A 22,866-nucleotide genomic window follows, 5' to 3' on the forward strand; every position below is an offset into this window, starting at 1 on the left:
AAGCACTTGTCAGAGATTAGTCTGATCCTGCATTAAGCAGGGGGTTGGACTAGATGGCCTGTATGGCCCCTTCCAACTCTATGATTCCATGAGGGAGGAAGGGAGATCTCTGTTGGCAGCATTCCCATCCTTCATCTTCCCAGCAAGAGGCAATATGAAGGTTTGATGGCCCTCTTCTTTTCTGGACCATGTTAGACCATTCATATCTTGCCCACAGTCTGCAGGACTCCCTAAAGATTTGAATTCAGACAGAATCCAACCCATCAACTGATCCAATTCACTCATGTGGGAAGAAGTGGGGTCTGGGGTCCAATTATCTTCATAGCCCCTTTTTTCAGATTCTAATATGGAAAGTGCTGTTAAAAAAAACCACACAATAATACTTAAGCATCTGAGACCCAATTTCAGGTAAGTACAGTAATTAGTAAGAAGGGGGAGGGGGAGGCCAGTGGGGATTTCAAAAAAGAAAACAACAACAAAAACAGATGGAAGCTGAACCCGAACGTTATCCGATGCAAGCCAGACTCCTTGGCTTCGGCAGAATGCCATTGTCCTGGCTGGACAGAACAGCAGTCTCTCTGTGTTGTGTGTGTGAGTAGGGCTGTTGAATTAAAAAAAATTCAGCATAGTTCGGATTCGGCTGAATTCGGCCCGTTTAGATTCGGGATATGCCGAAGTCCGAACTCCCCCGCTTCGGGTCCGTGCAATTCGGTGGGAATTCAAAGTTCGGGGAAAAAAATTGGCCGAATAAAGCCATTAAAAACACAACCGTAAAGATTGGGTCAGGAGGGGCTGAGATATGGGCCCTGAAAGGGGTCCCCCCCACCCTTAATGTGCATCTCTGAGCAGAGCTTGCCGCCCACGCACAAAGCTCCCATCCCCGACAAACAGCTGATAAGTTTGCAAAGCATTGCAACACAACTGCAAGCAACACGACTGCAAAAGCAACACAACCTTGTAAGCAACACCTTTGCAACTGTGCAAAGCAACACCTGACACCTGGGAGTTTGCAAACCATGGAAAGAGACAGAGGCAGCTAGCTATGCATAATGAGCAGGGGTGGAATTTCCCCTTTTGCATCGGACTCCAAATGCATTTTTTAAGTCACCATTTGAAAACAAGTTTTGAGCAAGCATCCAAATAGACCTAACAGCTCTTATGAATGAGGAAAAACCTGAAGACACACAACTGAAACCCCCGCTCAAACCAGGGAGAGAGAGACTCGAGGGGGAACACACCCCCAGGCAGAACCGGCAAAAGCCCCCTTTGGCTTCCCCCCCCACAGAAACTGCTCCCTCCCCACACACACACAGACTCTGCTTCCCCCCCCCACACACACACAGGAGAAAAATTATAGATTAAAGCCCCCAAAGGGGTCTTACTGTGGCTGTCTTCTGTTCCATCAGGAGGGGCTGGGGTGGACTTGTAATCCAAGACGATTCCAATTAGGCACGGGACGTTTTGCTCTGGAGATGCACAGGATCAGCTGATCCATTCATCCCAATAGAGGAAAGGGGAAAGGGGAAAGCCCATATCTCGGGACCCCCTGACCCAATGTTTACAAAACTTTGGCGGTCTCTTAAGAAGCCTTGTCTGAAGCTCCGCTCAAAGTTTGGGATCTGCACCCCCAAAAATGCGCCCCCTGCAGCCACGGAAAGAGAAAAGGGGGGAGCCGATATTTCTGCCCCCACTGAACCCATCTTTACAAAACTTGGGTGGTATCTTAAGAAGGATTGTCTGAAGTTATGCTGAAAGTTTGGGGGCTGTATACCCAAAAAAGCACCCCCTGCAGCCACGGAAATGGAAAAGGGGGGAGGGAAAAGGGGTGGAGCCCATATCTCAAGACCCCCTGACCCAATGTTTACAAAACGTGGGGGGTATCTTAAGAAGGCTCATCTGAAGCTCCACTGAAAGTTTGGGGTCTGTACCCCCAAAAATGCACCCCCTGCAGCCATGGAAAGAAAAAAAGGGGGAGCCCATATCTTGGGACCCCCTGACCCAATGTTTACAAAACTTGGGTGGTCTCTTAAGAAGGCTTGTCTGAATCTCTGCTGAAAGTTTTGTGTCTGTACCCCAAAAAATGCACCCCCTGCAGCCACAGAAAGGAATGAATGTGCACAAGCACCTCCCCTCCACACACAAGGATTTCCCTCTCTCTCTCTCTCTCTCCCTGGCCGGGCCGCACATCAGCTGATTCCTCCAGTACTCAATCCTGACTGATTGGCCAGAAGAAGACCCAGCTTGGCCACCAATTGGCCAGGGGAGGAGAATGCTGCTTACTGACGGTTATGCTGCTTACTGACGGCCGAATTCGGCCCCCCTGGTTGCCCACCATTTTTTAGTTTGGTTCAGCCCGAACTAAAAACCACCGAATCAGGGGAAATTCGGCTGTTTTTCAGTTCGGGCCGAACCGAATCAACAGCCCTATGTGTGAGTGCTGGTGAAAAGGAGGCACAGGTTGTGCTGCGTGGCTGGCATCCGAACATTCCCTCTTGTGTCTCACCAGTGCCGTTTCTTGGTAGTGGTCAGGATGGGGATGAGGGGAAATGCCTGCCGGGCAGTATGATTCAAAATGCAGCCTCTGGCGAGCAGAAGCCTTTGCAATTTAAATGCTCACAGCCCCCACCTCTCACACACGAGCGCCACCCAGCACCAATAAAAAAAAACCTCTTTAGAAGGTAGCAATCAAGCTTTAAGGCAGCAATCAAACTTTAAGCACCCACTCACCCTCTGGCACAACAAACACAATCCTCCCCCAGCAAACCTCACTTAGTTAAATCTCAGTTTAATTAGGCTTCCCAGCCATTTTAGGAAAGGCAAAGTTAAGCCTTACCCCTGCCTGTATTCCCCAGCTCAGCTGATTAAAAATGCAGCCTCTGGCGAGCAGGAGCCTTTGCAATTTTCCAGATAATAGGAGCATGCCTATTATCTTAGGTGTTGTGGAACACAGGCAGGATGGTGCTGCTGCAGTCGTCTTGCTTATGGGCTTCCTGGAGGCCCCTGGTTGGCCACTGTGTGAACAGACTGCTGGACTTGATGGGCCTTGGTCTGATCCAGCAGGGCTTTTCTTATGTTCTTATGTTCTCAGTGTGGGCTTTTAAAAACAATGTAACATGCGCAAAAGGGTTTCCACATCTCTGACCAGCCTGGGAAGCGGGGCCAAGGCCAGGATGATTTCTGTTACCTGAGAAAGTCGGGCGCTCGCACAATCATGTGCTGGAAATCCTCCAGGGACAGCTTGCCGTCATTGTCCATGTCTGCCTCATCAATCACCTTGTTGCACACCAGGCAAACCTCCTCTGGGGTCAGCTCCTTGCGGGTCAGCTTGTTAACGGTCTTCTCCAAGTCGGACTTGCAGATGTAGTCGTCATTGTTAAAGTCTGTCGGAAAGAAGCACTTGGCAAATGCTGCTTCCGCAGTGTGCTCTCCCTCTCCCTCCCACCTTCCCTGTGAGACCAACCCAAGCTGAGCTCTGATTGTCTCCCTTCTTCTTGAGTGGGAAAAAGCAGAACCGATGGACCCTGGCAGGGGGGCTGGGTACACCAGCCTACAGGGGCACTTGGCACACCCTTGGGCCCTTTCCATCCTGCATTCTGCTGCGAGCCTGGTCATTTGCTGGACAATCAGCCTTTCTCGCAGAGAATACTCAAATGGTGTGTCTCTGGCAATGCTTGTCGTGAGAGTCACAACGTTTCCTGTTGGGACCAAGCTATAGCAGCTCTGCACAATCAGAATCTCTCATCACTCAAGCACTCTTCTGCTCTTCATCAAAAAGGCTGGTGCTGAGGCTTCCTAACAGAATCTGTTCCTTGAGTAGCTGTGTGATAGTTGGACTTGCTGAAGGTCCTGCCTCCATGCCTACACAGGTGTGCCCCTACAGTGGAGACATGAAGCCCTTAGAATCATAGAATCATAGAGCTGGGAGGGGCCATACAGGCCATGTAGTCCAACCCCCCCGCTCAATGCTGGATCAGCCTAGAGAATCCCTGACAAGTGCTTGAGTCCAGCCTCTGCTTAAAGACTGCCAGTGAAGGGGAGCTCACCACCTCCCTAGGTTGCCAATTCCCTGGCTACACTCTTTCTGTTAGCACCCTTTCCTCAAGGGACCCATTATATCAGCCCTGGGCTTCCCACCTCTGCAGTCCTTGCTAGCTGCTGAAGTGACCACAAGCCCGCAGAATAGACTACCACCCCTGCAGTTGTTCCAAGGAAGGGACGCCCTTTGCGTCATCACAGGCAAAGTCTTTGGAAGCTCTGATGAGGCACATTGCTGCCAGCCTGCAGCCTGCTTCCCTCCACAGGACCGAGGTCTTCCCAGGCCCACTCACCATATATTTTGAAGGCATAGTAAGCCTTGAGGTCCCGGGGAGCCATTTCACTCATCACGGAGAACATGTCTAGGAAATCGTCTAAGGTCATGTTGCCTTCCCCATCCTCAGAGAACACCTCAGCGATCCGTTGCCGGAAGGGGTTGTCCTGCGGAAGGAGGCATGGCAGAACTTGAAAGGGGGCAGGCGCTCTCTGTTCATCTCAGTCTCACAGCATCCCTCTTGCTTCCTGTTTGCCTTTCTAGAAAGTATCTGTCAGGAAACCGAGCCCCCTAAGTTTCTTGTTTTGGTTTTTTCAAACATTAATTCTCTGATTCTTGTAGGTTATCCGGGCTGTGTAACCGTGGTCTTGGAATTTTCTTTCCTGACGTTTCGCCAGCAGCTGTGGCAGGCATCTTCAGAGAAGTAACACTGAAGGACAGTGTCTCTCAGTGTCAAGGGTGTAGGAAGAGTAATATATAGTCAGAAAGGGGTTGGGTTTGAGCTGAGTATTGTCCTGCAAAAGTAATGTGCTAATCAATGTCCTGAAAGTATCAAGATAATGTACTAATGGGAGTGTGGTATGTTAATATGGAACCATTGTATCCTGAAGTGATCTGTTAATGTGTGAATTCCAAAGCTAATCTGCATGGCTATTGTTGACTGTAGCCTTTGTTAGTCTGGAGGTTTTTCAGGGCATTCTTAAACTCTCTTCTTTTCTGTTAAAGTTGTGCTGATGTTTATGAATTACAATGGCTTCTCTGTGCAATCTGACAAAATAGTTGGTAGAATTGTCCAGTCTTTCAGTGTCTTGGAATAAGACCCTGTGTCCTGTTTGTGTCAGTCCATGTGCAAGACAGATCTGTGAACCACAGTTTCTCAAGGAAGAAACTAATCATTTAAATCACGCACTGCTAGCAAATGGCTATTCCAAGAATGAAATCAGAAGGGCCATTAAACCAAGCAAAATCAGAAAACTCAAGAAAAACAGTCTCCCATGGGAAAGGTATTCTTGCCATTTATTAAAGGAGTCACTGATAGGATGGAGAAACTTTTGAAAAAAACATAACCTACAAACAGTGTTTAAACCCACCAAGAAAATACAACAAATGCTACGATCAGCAAAAGACAAAAGAGACCCCCTCACCTCTGCAGGAGTATATCGTATACCTTGCAGCTGTGGAGAAGTTTACATCGGGACCACAAAACGCAGCATACAAACAAGGATAAAAGAACATGAAAGATACTGCAGACTTGGCCAACCTGAGAAATCAGCAGTGGCTGAACATGAGTTTAAGAATGAATAAGGCTTGGCTTCCTGCCCTGAAAAACCTCCAGACTAACAAAAGGCTACAGTCAACAATAGCCATACAGATTAGCTTTGGAATTCACACATTAACAGATCACTTCAGGATACAATGGTTCCATATTAACATACCACACTCCCATTAGTACATTATCTTGATACTTTCAGGACAATGATTAGCACATTACTTCTGCAGGACAGTATTCAGCTCAAACCCAACCCCTCTCTGACTCTTCCTACACACTTGACACTGAGAGACACTGTCCTTCAGTGTTGCTACTCTGAAGATGCCTGCCACAGCTGCTGGCGAAATGTCAGGAAAGAAAATTCCAAGACCACGGTTACACAGCCCGGATAACCTACAAGAACCAATGAACTCTGACCGTGAAAGCCTTCGACAATATTAATTCTCTGAATTAGGCTCTTCTGGGCCTATATGTTAAAAAATTAATGAAGAGGGGGGCGGGAACTGTAATGTCATTGCTTGGACTTTAGTGATCTGTGACCATTAGCAATGGAGACAAGAACCCCAGGTGTGGGAGACTGACATTCAATTCAATTAGCAGAGAAATTAAGGTCTGTCACATGGGAGAGAATGGGAGGTTTTAGCTGCAGATAAGACAACCCACTTCTCACTCATGATGACTCTTTCAATCACCTGGTGAGCAACAAGCTGATGCAATTAATTGAGATCATCAACCAAAGATCTGATTGGTCAAGAGCTTTGGCCAAGTTCAGGCCAATTCAGCATCTTTATAGCATAAAATAATTGTATTCCCAATTAAGTTTGTTCTTGGATCATATGCCATAGTTTCATGGTCCACTTTTGCACTTTGTGATGCCTGGACATGCTGCCAGCCCTTGACTCTGGATAGAGTGGACCTTTTGATGGGTTACATCTTGAATTTTGAACTTTGAATTTTGCATCTTGAATTAGTGTTCGACTGTTTAACTAGTGCTACCTGTTTAGAATTTTGTTATTTTAAACGCCTCACTTGCTTTTGTTCTTTAATCAATATTATTGCACAATTTAAATAAATTCCTTACTTATATTTGTGTGGAGTTTTTGTGTCTTCAGGTGGCTTCAATCTAATTTCAGTACCTTGACCAAAGGGCTACTACACCTACCAGATAATTCATTGGTGAAACTCACACTGCAGGTGGCCAACCTTGCAGGGGTGACTTTCTTTTGTTATGCCCAGGAAGGTTAGAAGTCTGTCCCTTGGCTTATGGCTGGCTGGGTTAGACAAAGGGACTGGTTGCAGCCACCCTCCTGAGGTGTAAGGACTTGCACCCCATGTGTTTGGAACATTTTGAACACTGTCTGACCCATAACAAGAGCCCCCTGGATTGGAGGTTATCGGCAGTCTTTTCCATGCCAACCAGAACAGTTAGCTTTGAGTCCAAGAGGACCTGAGAGACCAACAAGATTTTTGGGGTGGGAGCTTTTGAGATTTAAAGTTCCCTTGATCAGATAACTTTTAGGATATTATCATTATCAGTTGAATTTATACCCCACCCTCCCTAGTATAATCTTTTTTTATAAAGTTTTATTTATTATCAGAAAAAACACAAAACACAGAAACATATATTCACACAAACCAAACATACAGTATATCCATCCTTCCAAGAAGTGTCATATGTTAACTGTGTTCTACATCAGCTAGGATAATAAAGGTGTCAAACTAGAAGACCTCATTATAAAAAGTTTCTGAATCTCTTGATTAATTCTCTAATCAAAACATGATAGATAACCTATTTTTGTATAAGCTAAGTTCTACTTATTTCACTAATCTTTAGCCTGTAAACTACATCTTCTTTAAGACCTACTAGCATTTTAAGCAATGTTTTATACATAACTACCTGCTAAATCAAGAGCCCCATGGCGCAGAGTGGTAAGCTGCAGTACTGCAGTCCAAGCTCTGCTCACGACCTGAGTTCGATCCCGACGAAAGTCGGTTTCAGGTAGCCGGCTCAAGGTTGACTCAGCCTTCCATCCTTCTGAGGTCAGTAAAATGAGTACCCAGCTTGCTGGGGGTAAAGGAAAGATGACTGGGGAAGGCACTGGCAAACCATCCCATAAACAAAGTCTGCCTAGTAAACGTCAGAATGTGACGTCACCCCATGGGTCAGGAATGACCCGGTGCTTGCACAGGGGACCTTTACCTTTTAACTGCTAAATCAATAAAATTGTTCCGGTTATTTTCTTGCTTAATCTATTAATTATTATTACTAAATTGCTTATTATAACGCTACAAAATATTGAAATTACATTTGAGCATAATCATAATAAAGTTTCCATTTCTTCTGTAGTTCACCAAATCCTAGTATAATCTTTTGAAAGCTTTGACTTTTGAAAGCTTCTACCCTGAAAATCTCCTTGGTATCTGAGATGTTACTGGACTCAAATTTAGCTGTTCTACTGCAGACCGAAAAGGATAGCCCTGAGGCAGTCAAAACAAGCTCTCTAATTCTTGGGCTGCAAATAAATTGCTCTCACTTTACTTTGGATAAGAAAATGGTTGGTAGATGCAAAAGGAATGTCTGAAGCTGTTCGACGCATATAATAGGAACATGGAACGTATGGACATTTCAGTCCTGGGAGCAAGTGAATTAAAGAGGACTGGATTAGGACATTTTCAATCAGAAAATTACAAAGTGTTTTTTCAGGGAATGACAAAAAGAGAAGAAACAGAGTTGCTTTAATAGTGAGGCAAGATGTAGCAAAGGCAGTCAGGAGCTATAATGCAAAGTCTGACCGAATAATATCAATCAGACTTCAGGGAAAGCCTGTCAACATAAGCATCATTCAAGTTTATGCCCCAACTACAGATGCTGATGAGGAAGAAATTGAAAGTTTTTATGCCAGTGTTCAGGAAGAAATTGATGACACACCTAAATAAGATACGCTGATAATCATAGGTGATTGCAACACAAAAGTAGGAAACAAAGCAGAATCAAAAGTTGTTGGCAGATTTGGGCTAGGAGCACGGAATAAAGCAGGAGAATGCCTCGTAGAATTCTGTGAAGACAACAATCTGTTAATTGCAAACACGTTTCAGGCAACCAAATAGACGATTGTATACATGGACATCACCAGACGGCCAGTATAGAAATCAAATAGATTATATAATTGGAAGAAGAAGATGGAGAAGCTCTATTCTCTCAGCCAAAACAAGACCAGGAGCCGACTGCGGTACAGATCATGAATTGTTGTATCGAAAATCAAGATAAAGCTTAAGAAAAATACCAAAACATTCATAGCACCAAAATACAATCTAAGCAATATTCCGGAAGAGTTTAAAGACCATGTAAGGAACAGATTTGCATTACTGAGTTCAAGTGAATGTAAACCTGAAGAACTATGGGTGGAAACTAGAGATATTATCAAGGAAGAATGTGCAAAGACTATTCCTGTAGCCAAAAGAAAAGAAAAACCTCAATGGATGTCTGAGGAAACTCTTAAAATTGCCAGAGATAGACGAGAAGCAAAAGTAGAAGGTGACAGAAATAGAATCAAAAGTCTAAGAGTTAGACTCTAAATGCAACGTTCCAGCAACTTGCACGTAGCGACAAAGAGACCTATTATAATAACCAGTGTAAAGAAATAGAAGAGAACAACAAAAAAGGAAGAACAAGAGATCTGTTCCACAAGATCCAAGAAATCAAAGGGAAATTTAAAGCACGGTTAGGCATGCTGAAAGATATAGCATGGAAATACATTAACTGAACAGGACAAAATAAAGAAAAGGTGGGAACAATACACTGAAGAACTCTACAGAAGAGATGAAAGGATAAAAGATTCTTTCCAAGAAGAATCTTTTGAAGAAGAACCTACAGTTTTAGAAAGTGAAGTGAAAGCTGCATTGAGAGCAATCGGGAGAAACAAATCACCAGGAGCAGATGGGATATCAATAGAGCTATTCCAAGCCACAGAAACGGAGTCCATCAAACTTTTGACAAGAATATGCCAACCGATATGGAAAACAAAACAATGGCCCTCAGACTGGAAACGATCCATTTACATTCCAGTTCCCAAGAAAGGAGAGGTCAAAGATTGCAGCAACTATCGGACCATCGCATTAATTTCTTATGCAAGTAAAGTGATGCTCAAAATCTTACAGCAAAGGCTGTTACCATATATGGGATGCAAAATGCCTGATGTTCAAGCTGGTTTCAGAAAAGGAAGAGGCACTAGAGATCATATTGCAAACATACGCTGGTTACTGGAGCATATGAGAGAATTTCAAAAGAAAATCAACTTCTGTTTCATAGATTACAGCAAAGCTTTTGACTGTGTGGATCATGAAAAGCTATGGCTGGTTTTAAAGGAAATGGGTGTGCCACTACATCTGATCGTTTTGATGCGCAACCTGTACTCTGGACAAGAGGCCACAGTTAGAACAGAATATGTGTCAGGCTGCTATCTCGGTTTCGTTATTGCCTCTGTCTCTGCGCTGTATTGTCTGCCCCCCAAGGTCGCATACCTAGGCCTGGGAACTCAGCTCCTGGGAAACTGTATTCAGCCTATGCGTGTAATCTCCCGCCTTTCCTGCCTTATAATATCTCCCAGCTAGTGAGTCTCTCATAGCTGTCATTTTATTCGTTTGCACTGTATGCCTATTTGACCAGTAAAAGCCATCTGTTTGGACTCTATGTGACTTTGTGGTGATTTCTGGTTCTGTGGGCCAAGGGCTGACATTATGACAGCTATCTCTCTTCACCATTCTACTAGCCAGGCTGGAGCCCAGGGGGGTTCGCCTGCCACTTGGATGGGAGCTGTGCAGCTCTCCAGGTGATCTACTACCCTGGAGTCCTTCTCTGAGGATCCTACTCTGTTACAAGACGTAATCGCTGAACTTATCCGGACGACCCGAGAGGTTTGCCGCTTGAGGGGACTGGTACAGGAACAGTGGCAATCTCTTGCAGGACGTCTCTGGATGTTAACGTCGGAGGATACTGATGCTCGTTTAGATCTTCAGGACTTGGATCAATTACTGGACGATGCCCGATTGGCGACTGAGGATTTACAAATATTAACTGGAGTTTTGGATAATCTTATTTCTCGAGAAACTCTTTCTACCATGGCGGGAGCCCCACCGGAGGGTTTTTCCCTGATCCCGGATGCAGCCAGCTGTCAGGCTGAGGCCAAGCGAGTCGCTATTAGCACCGCTCTTCTCCTTGTGGAATGTACAAAGGACACCCCGGTAGCCACCTTGGCTCAAGTTTTGACCTCGACCTTTGGAGCCGAGGCACCCGCACTGGCGGTTCGAGTACAACCTCTGCTGGGCGGGGAACCCGACCCCATACTCTCACTCCTGGAGACAGAACTTTTGCCGCGCATTACGGCAGAGACTGCCCTGAGACTTGAGAACGCCAAAGTTCTTGCAGATCAGCAAGCCGCCGAAGCGGCTAAGGTCGCAAGAGAGAGAGAGGCTGCGGAAGCAGCCAGGGCGGCTGCAGCAAGGATTAGGAATCAGGCGAACGTGGACACGCGCCCTAAGGGCAATGTACTAGGGCTATCAGGTCTGTCCTTTTCCCCGGCGTTTGTCCCGTCGCGCGCGACCCAACGCGCACGCCGTTTGGCTGACCGACGTCGAGACTCAGGAGAGTCTGAAGACGAGGATTTATATGGGGATAGCTCTCAATGGGCCACAAGCTTCCGGACCAGTAAGCCTCATCTTACTGGTGGCCCAAGTGAGGAGGTTCATCTCTTACGAGCCCAGAATCGGGAGCTCTCCGACCGTGTTGATCAACTCCAGGAAGTAATGGAACGTATGCTTCAGGAGAACAGGCAATTACAACAAACCCTGATAGCTCAGAGACAGCCCGTTCCGATACCGGGTCAGGGGGTACCCGTGCAACCACCCGCTAATGTGCCTGCTCCACCCTTGCCTCCTGGAGCTCCTGTTGTCCCTCCGCCCGGACCACCCGTGCAACCGGGTCAACCTGCGCCCGGCCCTTGGAAGCAACTCAAATTGAGGACTACGTATGACGGATCTCTCGAGACTTTGCCTTGTTTCTTGCATCAAGTGGACAGTTATATGCGAGAACAAGGACAACTTTTCCCCACGGAAGATAGCCGGGTGCGTTACGTAGCTTCCCTTCTGACAGGTAAAGCGGCTGACTGGATGGTCCTCCAGTTTGACACCCGCTCTCGTGCTATTCGTTCCCTCAACAACTTCATGACTGCCCTGAGAAGAAGGTTTGAGGACCCCTTCCTGGGGGAAAGAGCCAAAACGGAACTCTTACAATTAAAACAAGGCTCTGCTACAGTACGAGAATTTGCCGATGAATTTCAACGACTGGCAAGTAAAATTGTAGGTTGGCCCGAGACCACCCTGATCCATCATTTCAGGGAAGCCTTGCATCCTGACATTCTGAACTGGTCTTACATGCGGGGCGATCCCGATACCCTCGAAGACTGGATCCTATTAGCCGAGGAAGTGGAAAGCCGCCGACGCTTTATTTCTCTCGTCCGTCAAAAGCACAAGGAAAAAGGCACCCAAAAGCCTCAACCCAAGGCACCACTGCTCATCCCACGAAATCCCCCACGTCCGCCCCAGGAACGTGAAGCCCGATTTCAGAGGGGTGCCTGTCTTACTTGCGGAGAAATGGGCCACTTTGCAGCCGTTTGCCCGCGCCGCCAGGAATTATTTCGTCCCAACACGACAACCCGCGCCCGAGGTCGTCCACCACGCAGAGGCACCGCGGCCACCCGCAGCGCAGCTCCGGGAAGACCCACACCCTCTGCACTCCATGCCGGGGACCCAGCCTCCCTGCCTACTACCAACGACCCCGCCGGGTCTCGGATTACAAGTGCCCCATTGGGGGACAACTTTCCCTCTTCGGATGAGGAAAATCCTTGGATTTCTCCAGCCTTAAACCTGGAATCTCCCCTCGACTTGTCAAAAAACGGCTCCGGTCTGTGGTGAATGGAGCGTCTCCACAGACCTCTCAGGATCTTCCTACCAAACCGAATGCTCCTACCAAAATCAAAGAAGTGGACTCCACCGTCTACGTGGATGCAGTTTTACAACAACTTAACGGTGGCCCACAAATCCCCGTCAAAGCACTAATTGACTCCGGTTGCTGTCGCACTCTCATAAGCGAAGCCACTTTTGCTGCACTCAGAGCCGACTCTGAGGCTTTACCCGCCCCCGTCCAATTTGCCCTAATGGACGGAAGCCATTTCCAGGGGGGTCCAGTTGATCACCGCACCATAGGGGTGGCAATGGGAATTGGTTCCCACTGGGAACAAATAGACTTCACTATAGCCCCTATCCGATTTGAAGTGGTCTTGGGAATTAACTGGATTAAAGGACATAGTCCCAGTATTGATTGGGAAACAAACACTATCTCCTTCGCTAGTCCCACCTGCGACCAGCATCGGCAAAACTTTGCTCTGCTATATCCGCCCGTTCCAGCATTAACCTCTACCGCCCCAACACCACCGGCTCTACCCGCTGTATACCGGGACTTTGGAGATGTCTTCGACCTTAGGGAATGTGATGCCTTACCCCCCCACCGAGCCTCAGACTGTGCGATTGAAGTGGTAAAGGACTGCACATTGACCAAGAGTAAGATTTACCCTATGAGCGCTTCCGAGCGCACTGTCCTCCGGGACTTTTTGGACAAAAACCTCGCCAGAGGGTTCATTCGCCCTTCGAATGCCCCAAACTCGGCCCCCGCGTTTTTCGTCCGGAAAAAAGAGGGCGACCTTCGCCTGTGCATTGACTTCAGAAAGCTCAATGCGGTTACCCAGACCAACGCCTATCCTATCCCATTAATATCCGATATTTTGGGACAATTACAGGAAGGCCGTGTGTTCTCTAAATTAGACTTGGTGGAAGCTTACTACCGAGTCCGTATCCGCGAAGGGGATGAGCACCTCACTGCCTTCTCTAGCTGTTTCGGAATGTATGAATTCCTTGTGATGCCGTTCGGATTAAAAGGGGCCCCGGGGGTCTTCATGCAACTCATCAATGAAATCCTACATGACCTTCTATATCGTGGGGTGGTGGTCTACTTAGATGACATTCTCATTTATTCGAAAACTATGGACGAGCATGTGGCTCTGGTCAGGGAAGTTCTGCAACGCCTGCGTAACCATCAACTTTTCGCAAAACTAGCTAAGTGCGAATTTCACCAAAGCAAACTCACGTTTTTGGGATACATCATCTCCCACCAAGGTCTTCGCATGGACCCCGCCAAAGTCCAAGCCGTCCTCGATTGGACTCCCCCCACCAACCGTAAGCAAGTACAGCAATTTCTGGGATTTGCAAACTTCTATCGAGGATTCATCCCTAACTTCGCCCAGGTGGCTCTACCCATTACGGACCTACTGAAAACTAAGGGAAAAGTAAGCTCGGCTGCCTTGCCCTCCGCAAAAATCCTATGGACTGAGCAATGCCAAGCCGCCTTTCTGGCCCTCAAACGCCTCTTCACTTCGGAGCCGGTGCTACAGCACCCAGACCCAAATCAAATGTTCATTGTGCAAGTCGATGCTTCCGATGTAGCCATGGGAGGGGCTCTCCTCCAGCAAGGACCGGATGGTCTTCTTCACCCTTGCGCTTACTTTTCAAAAAAATTTGCGCACGCTCAATTAAACTGGCCCATCTGGGAGAAAGAGGCCTCAGCAGTTCATCATGCACTGACTCTATGGCGACAATTCTTGGAAGGGTCTAAAGTCCCCTTTGAGGTTTGGACCGATCACAAAAATCTAGCTGCCCTCACGGGGTCCCATAAGCTATCGGCGAAACAACAACGGTGGGCGGAGTTCTTTGCTCAGTTCCGTTTCACCCTAAAGCACGTCCCTGGGAAGCAGAACGTTCTCGCGGATGCCCTCTCCCGTTTACCACAATATCCGGTAAAACTCGAGAGACCCACCAACTCTCTGTTCACCCCTATGCAACGTGGGGCCCTACCTATGCTGGCTGTGCAAACTCGATCCCAGCATCAGCACACCTTACCCAACTTACAAGCTCCGCCAGCCCAACCGGCTGCCCAGCCGCCACCGCAACAAACCGGAGTTCCCGCCCTTCCTACCCCTCCGACCGCCCAGCCGCCTGCAGTCTGCGCGCCGCCGCACGTAAGCACTAGCCCCATAACTGTTTCTAAGAGCTCCACGGCCGACGGGGGGGCCCCCTCCAAAATCCCCATCTCCGAGTCCTTTTTAACTGTCCTTCGGGACCAGTGCCTTTTAGAACGTTCCGCTCATACCCTACCTCCTGGTGTTTGGAACAAGGAGGATCCTGGTACAAGGACTCGAAATTGTATGTCCCCAAGGCTCTCCGGAAGGACGTTTTACATTTAGCCCATGGAGCCAAAACAGCTGGGCACTTTGGGTTTCTGAAAACCCTTCACTTATTGCGCAGACAGTTCTGGTGGGGGGGAATGCGTTCCGACATTGACTCCTTCATCCGCAGCTGTCCCGTTTGTGCCGCTGCGAAACGATCGCAGGGCAAACCCCCGGGACTGCTACAACCTCTTGAAACGCCCAGCAAACCTTGGGAAGTGATTGCTATGGACTTCATGACTGATCTCCCTCTCAGTGGGGGTAAAACTGTGTTGTGGGTTGTTACTGATTTGTTTTCTAAGCAAATACATTTGATTCCATGCGCAGGGATCCCCTCTGCTCAGAAACTGGCCCGCCTCTTCGTGACGCATATCTTTCGTTTACATTCGTTTCCGCGTAAGATAATTTGTGACCGCGGAAGTGGTTTCGTTTCTAAGTTTTGGAAAGCTTTCCTCAAGTTGGTGGGAGTGGAACAAGGGTTGTCTAGTGCATACCATCCTCAAACTGATGGTCAAACTGAACGTGTCAATGCTGTACTTGAATGTTATTTACGCTGTTATGTTAACTACCACCAGGATAACTGGGTGGAACTGTTACCTTTAGCAGAATATGCCTACAATAATGCCATGCATCAATCCACAGGTTTTAGCCCATTCTTTGCTGTGTATGGGCAAGATTTCAGTCCCATCGCTCCTGCAGATGATGTGGAGGGGGAGGGGAACCCCGACATTGCCTCCTGGGCACACGCCCTCCGTACCACTTGGCCCTGGCTCGTTAGCAACCTCGACCGGGCCAAACGTAAATACAAAGCGCAAGCTGACAAACATCGCTCCCCCGGGGGTGATCTGCAAGTGGGTGCTTTGGTTTACCTTTCCACCAAAAATCTCCGTTCCACCCAACCGTGCCATAAGCTCAGTGCTAAATTCATTGGCCCTTTCCCCATCACCCGGGTCATAAACCCTGTCACGGTGGAACTGGCTCTCCCCAAATCCTTGAGGCGTGTGCATCCTGTCTTCCACATTAGCCTCCTCAAACCCCATGTTGCTTCTCCACAGTGGCATCCGGACCCACCTCCTGCGCAACCCATCATGGTGGGGGGGGAGGAACACTTCGAAGTCTCCAAGATCCTTGACTCCCGTGTTCACCATGGCAACCTGCAATATTTAGTCCGTTGGAAACATTTCCCCCCTGCCTATGACGAATGGGTGCGCGCACGGGATGTCTCCGCCCCCGACCTCGTCGACGCCTTTCACATTGCTTACCCGGATAGGCCAGCCCCCTTGCGAACTGGGAGGGGGCCTTAAGGGGAGCAGAATGTCAGGCTGCTATCTCGGTTTCGTTATTGCCTCTGTCTCTGCGCTGTATTGTCTGCCCCCCAAGGTCGCATACCTAGGCCTGGGAACTCAGCTCCTGGGAAACTGTATTCAGCCTATGCGTGTAATCTCCCGCCTTTCCTGCCTTATAATATCTCCCAGCTAGTGAGTCTCTCATAGCTGTCATTTTATTCGTTTGCACTGTATGCCTATTTGACCAGTAAAAGCCATCTGTTTGGACTCTATGTGACTTTGTGGTGATTTCTGGTTCTGTGGGCCAAGGGCTGACAATATGGAGAAATGGAATGGTTTCCAATTGGCAAAGGTGTCAGACAAGGGTGTATTTTATCTCCCTGTCTCTTCAATCTATACGCAGAACATATAATTAGGAAAGCTGGATTAGATTTAGATGAAGGTGGAGTGAAAATTGGAGGGAGGAACATTAATAATTTGAGATATGCTGATGACACTACATTATTAGCAGAAAATAGTGAAGATTTGAAACGACTACTGCTAAAAGTTAAAAGAGAAAGTGCCAAAGCAGGACTACAGCTGAACATCAAGAAAACAAAAGTAATGACTACGGGAGAATTACACAACTTTAAGGTTGACAATGAGGAACCTGAAATTGTTGAAGACTTTCTATTCCTTGGCTCCACCATCAACCAAAAGGGAGACTGCAGCCAAGAAATCAGAAGGAGATTGAGACTGGGAAGGGCAGCCATGAAGGAGCTAGAAAAGATTTTGAAGTGTAAGGATGTGACTCTGGCCACCAAGACTAGATTAATTCATGCCATTATATTCCCTATTACTATGTATGGGTGTGAAAGCTGGACAATGAAGAAAGCTGATAGGAAGAAAATAGATTCCTTCAAAATGTGGTGTTGGAGGAGAGTGTTACGGATTCCGTGGACTGCTAAAAAAACAAATCAGTAGATATAGATCAAATCAAGCCTGAACTGACCCTAGAAGCTAAAATGACTAAACTGAGGCTGTCGTATTTTGGTCACATCATGAGACGACAAGAGTCACTGGAAAAGACCGTCATGATAGGAAAAGTTGAGGGCAGCAGGAAAAGAGGAAGACCCAACAAGAGATGGATTGACTCAATAAAGGAAGACACAGCCTTCAGTTTGCAAGATCTGAGCAAGGCTGTCAAAGACAGGACATTTTGGAGGACTTTCATTCATAGGGTCGCCATGAGTCGTAAGTGACTTGATGACACTTAACACACACACAAGAAAATGGTTCCAGTGGAATACTTGTCTTCTTGCTGGTGGTATAAACAGTTGTCAGATTAGCTGCTTTCTACTTCTATAAGCAGAAACAATGATTTGGGCATTAATTCTCCTTGGAGCTCTCGAACATGGCAATACAAAATAAGGCCAAGGCTGATGGTGCAAAATAAGGTAAAAATATGTTTTATTACTCAGGTATTCACCCAAGAGGCTTCTTCAGGGGAATCTGTTAGTCCTAAACATTCGGAAGAACTTCCTGACAGTTAGAGCAGTTCCTCAGTGGAACAGCCTTCCTTGGGAGGTGATGGGCTCTCCTTCCCTGGAGGCTTTTAAGCAGAGGCTAGATGGCCATCTGATAGCAATGCTGATTCTGTGAACTTAGGCAGATCACGAGAGGGAGGGCAGGAAAGGTTGCATCAGAGTTTGGCTCATGTGGCCCCTTCTTAAATGCCCAGGGAAATGCTGATTGCCATTTTGGGGTTAGGAAGCAATTCTCTTCCAGGCTAGACTGGTAGGGTTGCCAGGTCCCTCTTCGCCACTGGTGGGAGGTTTGGGGGGCATAGTCTGAGGAGGGTGGGGTTTGGGGAGGGGAGGAACTTCAGTGCCATAGAGTCCAATTTCCAAAGTGGCCATTTTCTCCAGGTGATCTCTATTGCCTGGAGATCAGTTGTAATCCCAGGAGATCTCCAGCTACCGTGTTTCCCCGAAAATAAGACACTGTCTTATATTTATTTTTCCTCAAGAAGACACACTATGGCTTATTTTCAGGGGATGTCTTATTCCGAGGGAATCAGAACTGTCCTCCCTCTCGGCTCCCGTTCTCCCCTTACCACCCCCTTCCGGTCCCGCCCCCAGAGGCCCAGGCGCGCTGGTTGCCGGGCCTTTGAAGTGGCCGCGGGAGACTGCATCTGCTCAGCTGGGCTCCTCCTGTCTTCCCCGCCCCCAGAAGCCCAGGCGCGTTGCAGAGCCTTTGAAGCGGCTGCGGGAGACCGCCTCTGCTGAGCTGGGCTCCTCCTGGTCTTTTCCACCCCAGCCCCGGGCGCGCTGGTTGCCGGGCCTTTGAAGCAGCCGTGGGAGACTGCATCTGCTCAGCTGGGCTCCTCCTGGTCTTCTCCACACCAGCCCCGGGGTGCCTTATTTTCGGGGTATGGCTTATATTAAGCAAATGCTTAGAAATGCTGCTACGGCTTATTTTATGGGTATGTCTTATTTTCGGGGAAACACGGTAGTACCTGGAGGTTGGAAACCGTATCAACCAGGGATCCTGGATAGTTTATTTGCCTTCCTGTGGGCATGGAGTAGGGGTCACTGGAGGTGTGGGGGAGGGAGGGAGTTGTGAATTTCCTGCATTGTGCAGAGGGTTGGACTACATGACCCTGGAGGAACCTTTCAACTCTATGTTTCTATGATTCTAAGATCAATGGCAAACCAGTAGTGGTTCGAAAAACCACTGCAAGACTAACAGATTCCTCTGAAAAAGCCTCTTGGGCAAAACACATAGGGAATTTAAACTGAGTAATAAAATATATATTTTACCTTATTTTGCACCATCAGCTTTGGCCTTATTTTCTATCTCCTGTGACTGGTGCGGCCCTTTTATTTCTCCTTGGAGCTCTTGAGCATGGCCCCCTGTTTGTTGTGTTGTGTCTGTTTGTATTGCAGGAGGGGGGAGCCAAAGGCCCACCCTGTTCAATCCTGCAAGGTACCCAGCACCCCCCTGCTTCTCATTGTCCTTCCCTCGACTCTCCTTGCTGGCCGGTACCTTCAGCTCAGGCATGCTGCCAATGAGCTCGTACGGGAGCTTCACATGGGGCTTCTTGGAGTAGTCCAGTGGTACCAGCTGAGGGGCCAAATCACGGTACCTGTAAAACAACCTGTAAACAAAGGGAAAGGGTCATCTACCCCTGGGCGACTCCAGTGCCACAGCTTGGAGAATTGGTTCAGACTGGTTAGCTATAGTTAGACATTGTTGAGTGACCGGCAGGGTCCAACCCAAGGGTTTTGATTGACATTTTTAAAAGAACAAGCAAAGAGGAATCTCTTTTGAAGAAGTCACATTCAGCCAGAAGAAGGGCTTTGGGAATGTCCAAAGTCTGTTGGTCATTCACTAACTGAACTTGACAACCAAATGCTGAGGGCTGGTAAATATTCCCAGAATGTTTCAGCTAGGGATGTGACGTCCCAGGGAGAAAGGGCGTTTTCCCTAGGACTTTCCCTAATTTTTCTGATGGAAATTTCTGATTGAAAAATTAGGAAATTTGTGAAACCCTTTAAAAATGCCTCCTATGAAATATGTTCTGTTTTAGAATGAGTGAAATGCTTCTTAAGATAAAGTTTTTCACATTCAAAATGTACAGTATGAAAAAGTCTTCAGACTTCTTCAGTTTTTCCAGTGAAAAAACTGGGAAATTTTAAGAAACAAGTCTTAGGATTTTTTTTTCTTTTAGAATGAGTGAAAAGACAGATGGTTTTACTCAAAATATATAGCACAAAATATTTTATATAAGACAATCTATAAGATTAGGTAATATTTCCAGTGCATACTGTACACATACATTTTGGCAACAGTTAATATGCTATAATGTGTTTAATGATACCTTACTAAAGAGTTCAGAGTTTTCAGTGTTATAAAGTTTAATTTAATATCCAAATATGCTGGCAGTTGTCTGTTGTGACCAAGGTCACAACTCTCTGTGTGAATTCCTGTCCAAATAACGCACTTTCTTTTTTCACTCCAAAATTTGTTTTCTAGCTTCTTTTATTTTTTCCTGCCTCTTGGATGGCAAAAATTAAGTTACGCGGGCTGTGGTAACATAGGGTGCAGCAATTAGCAACTCTTTCTTAAGATATACTTCTAAGTTCCATAAATATGCTAAGTAGTACAGTTTTATGGTAACTAAGTTATAACTGGTACATTTTTGTTGTTAAATCAGTAGAAGAAGTTTAGGTTTGACTAGGAATCATAGAATCCTAGAGTTGGAAGGGACCACCAGGGTCATCAGGCTTACACCAGGAGAGTAAGCATTGCATATATTCCAGTTTGTTCCAAAATTTCTGCCCTCCCAACCCTATCCAGTATTTATTTCTCTGTGGCTTCAGAATTTCTGGAAATTCTACATCCATATTTTCACTGAAGACAAGAAGGCTTAGCAAGCAGTAATGAGAGGATCTCACAATAGTACAATTGTAACAGCTACATGATAGAACTGGACTGTGTGTGTTAAGTGCCATCAAGTCACTTCTGACTCATGGCAACCCTATGAATCAAAGTCCTCCAAAATGTCCTATCTTTGACAGAGTTGCTCAGATCTTGCAAACTGGACTACGCAAGAGTATCCCCCCCAGCAAAAGAGTAAATGAGAGGGCTGTGTAAAGTGCAAGTTCAGTCATCCAAACACACAAAATCTGGATGGAGCAAAGGACGTGGGACTCCTGAAATGCCACCCCCACACACACCCACACACCCACACACACACCCTGTTTCTAATAAACTCATCCTTCCCTGTTGGCATCCAACCAACTGAGGAGAGTGTTCACTTCAGTCCTAGGCATATTTACTTGTGAGAAATGCCACTGGACCTAGTGGGGCTATATAGGGCTGAGCTACCCAACTGTCCTCCTGCTCTGCCACCTTTAAATGACAGGTAGGGGAAATTTTATACAGATAACAGTCTGGGGGCAGTATGGGGTTTGGGGGCTGGGCTGTGGGGGGTAGCTGTTTGTTTCTCTAGCAAGTCCCACGGCTGTTCACAGCTGTCATCAGTGAAAGTAGAAGGGAACAAAGAGGGAGACGTTTCAAAAGGATTCCTTATCAATAATAGATGTCTTATTCATGATACAATTATGGGCTTGGACTCTGTTCCAGGCATGAAAATGCAACCAGACTGAAGTTTCACCCCCTTTGTGCATCATGCAGGGGATCAGAAATGGCTAAATCTGACAGGGGTCTCCTGCTGCGTGGTCCTGGGCTCTTCCTGAGTGGGCATGACCCAATCTCTGTGGAATTCCTTGGGAAGAGCTGGCAGTGGGGGAGGGAGGACCACCAGACCTTAGCACCTTTGGTTTGGCCGCTCACAGAAAAGCATTTTAAATATGTTGTTTTCAGTGTTCTCCCTCTTTTTCTTGCTTTCTTTTTTGTAATAGCTATGGTTTCAAAAAAACAAATCAAGACATTCAAAAAACAACCCTCCGACATAGAAAGGGCCCAGGCTAAAGTGGGGGGAGGCTCCCCCACCCACTGTTTAAGATGTGCACAGTCAGGTTGGAGGTGGCTTCAGCAGACCTCTGGTGTCTGACAGAGATGTGGACATTGCAGCCCATCCTGTAGACATCTTAAACTCTGCCCCTGAGACTTCCTCAGCTCCAGGAAAGCAATGGTTTGAGTCACCAGGATGCCAAGGCAAAAAACTATTCATGTTACAGAATTATGGCTTAGGTGTCTGTGGAAGGCCAGAGAGCCATATTCCATTTCCTTCCATGGAGAAAAATGGGGCAATAACTCTGGCCCAGTTATACTTAAACCTTGAACCAAGAGGAAAGGTGGGGTATAAATATTTTAATGGATTAAATCTTTTCAAAACAGATATTAAAGTGGCTGGATTTTACCTGTTTGTACAGAAAAATGACCTCACCTGAGAATTTCTTTCTTGGTGAAAAATGTTGTGTCCTGAAACAGAAGAAATCTCAAGTCAGAGACGGGTGTGCCAGGCCCACACCCTAGAGTCATTTCTGGCCCCGTCCTAACAGTCTTGGACGCCTCCGCTTTCTTTCTCTCAGGAGCCATGAGGAGCTCTTAAGCATTCTCTCCATGGAAGAAGAGGAAGGCGTTTTTCTGTTCCCAAGCAGCTTAAAAAGGGTTTCTCCTCCCCTCCCCCGCTCTTGCCCTTCCACCTTTGGGCCGGCGTCAGCAGTGCTGATCTGCCTGCACAAGATGCACGCAAGGGAGAAACTGTGGGTGTCCTGGAGTACAAAAGGGCTCTTACCTGATACGCATCCAGCTGCTCCAGAGTGAAGGTGGTCTGCTTGTTGCCCATGGCTGAGCCCTGGTCCTTCTTCTGTGGTGCTTTCCCCTGATACTGAGATTATGAAAAGTTCCGGCAACGGGGCTTGCTGAGACTAGAGAGGATCAGGTGTCTGCTTTCGCTGCTCCGTGGATCTGAGGATTATAATAGAAGCATTTCATTAGATCCGGAGTGCAGCAGTGTGGGGCACAAGGAGCAGGTCCAGCATCACTCCAAAGAGGGTCAAGTTACACCCGGGCCTTGGTTGGTGCCTGCAGAGGACCCTTCAGCATTGGTGCTGTGGTCTCCTCCAGCAGTTCCCTGCTTCCTCCATCTCCTTCCAAATGACATAATACACAGCTTCCGAGAACTCTTTTCCATCCACTCCCACAAGCACCACTGCC

At 47.2% G+C, this 22,866-nt stretch overlaps 1 protein-coding gene across 1 annotated transcript; it reads right to left on the bottom strand.

Moving 5' to 3' along the window:
- Positions 1–334: 334 nt before the first annotated feature.
- On the bottom strand, positions 335–22,495 carry CIB3 (calcium and integrin binding family member 3). Its single transcript, XM_056845350.1, has 6 exons — positions 22,445–22,495; positions 22,094–22,128; positions 19,225–19,336; positions 4,329–4,476; positions 3,185–3,380; positions 335–356 (listed from the first exon to the last, which is right to left on the bottom strand). The coding sequence occupies exons 1-6, from the start codon at positions 22,493–22,495 to the stop codon at positions 335–337; spliced, it is 564 nt and encodes a 187-aa protein (XP_056701328.1).
- Positions 22,496–22,866: the final 371 nt, after the last annotated feature.

Source organism: Euleptes europaea, chromosome 2 (genome assembly GCF_029931775.1).
Source record: "Euleptes europaea isolate rEulEur1 chromosome 2, rEulEur1.hap1, whole genome shotgun sequence".
Classification (NCBI taxonomy): Eukaryota; Metazoa; Chordata; class Lepidosauria; order Squamata; family Sphaerodactylidae; genus Euleptes; species Euleptes europaea.

What these genes read in the sequence shown, in the direction of transcription:
- CIB3 (XM_056845350.1), bottom strand. Translation starts at nt 22,495, where the DNA reads ATGGGCAACAAGCAGACCACCTTCACTCTGGAGCAGCTGGATGCGTAT. An exon ending in ACCAAGAAAGAAATTCTCAG is followed by an intron (nt 19,337 to 22,093) that starts GTGAGGTCATTT and finishes CTTTGTTTACAG; the next exon opens with GTTGTTTTACAGGTACCGTG. An exon ending in CGAGCGCCCGACTTTCTCAG is followed by an intron (nt 357 to 3,184) that starts GTAACAGAAATC and finishes TTTTTTTAACAG; the next exon opens with CACTTTCCATATTAGAATCT.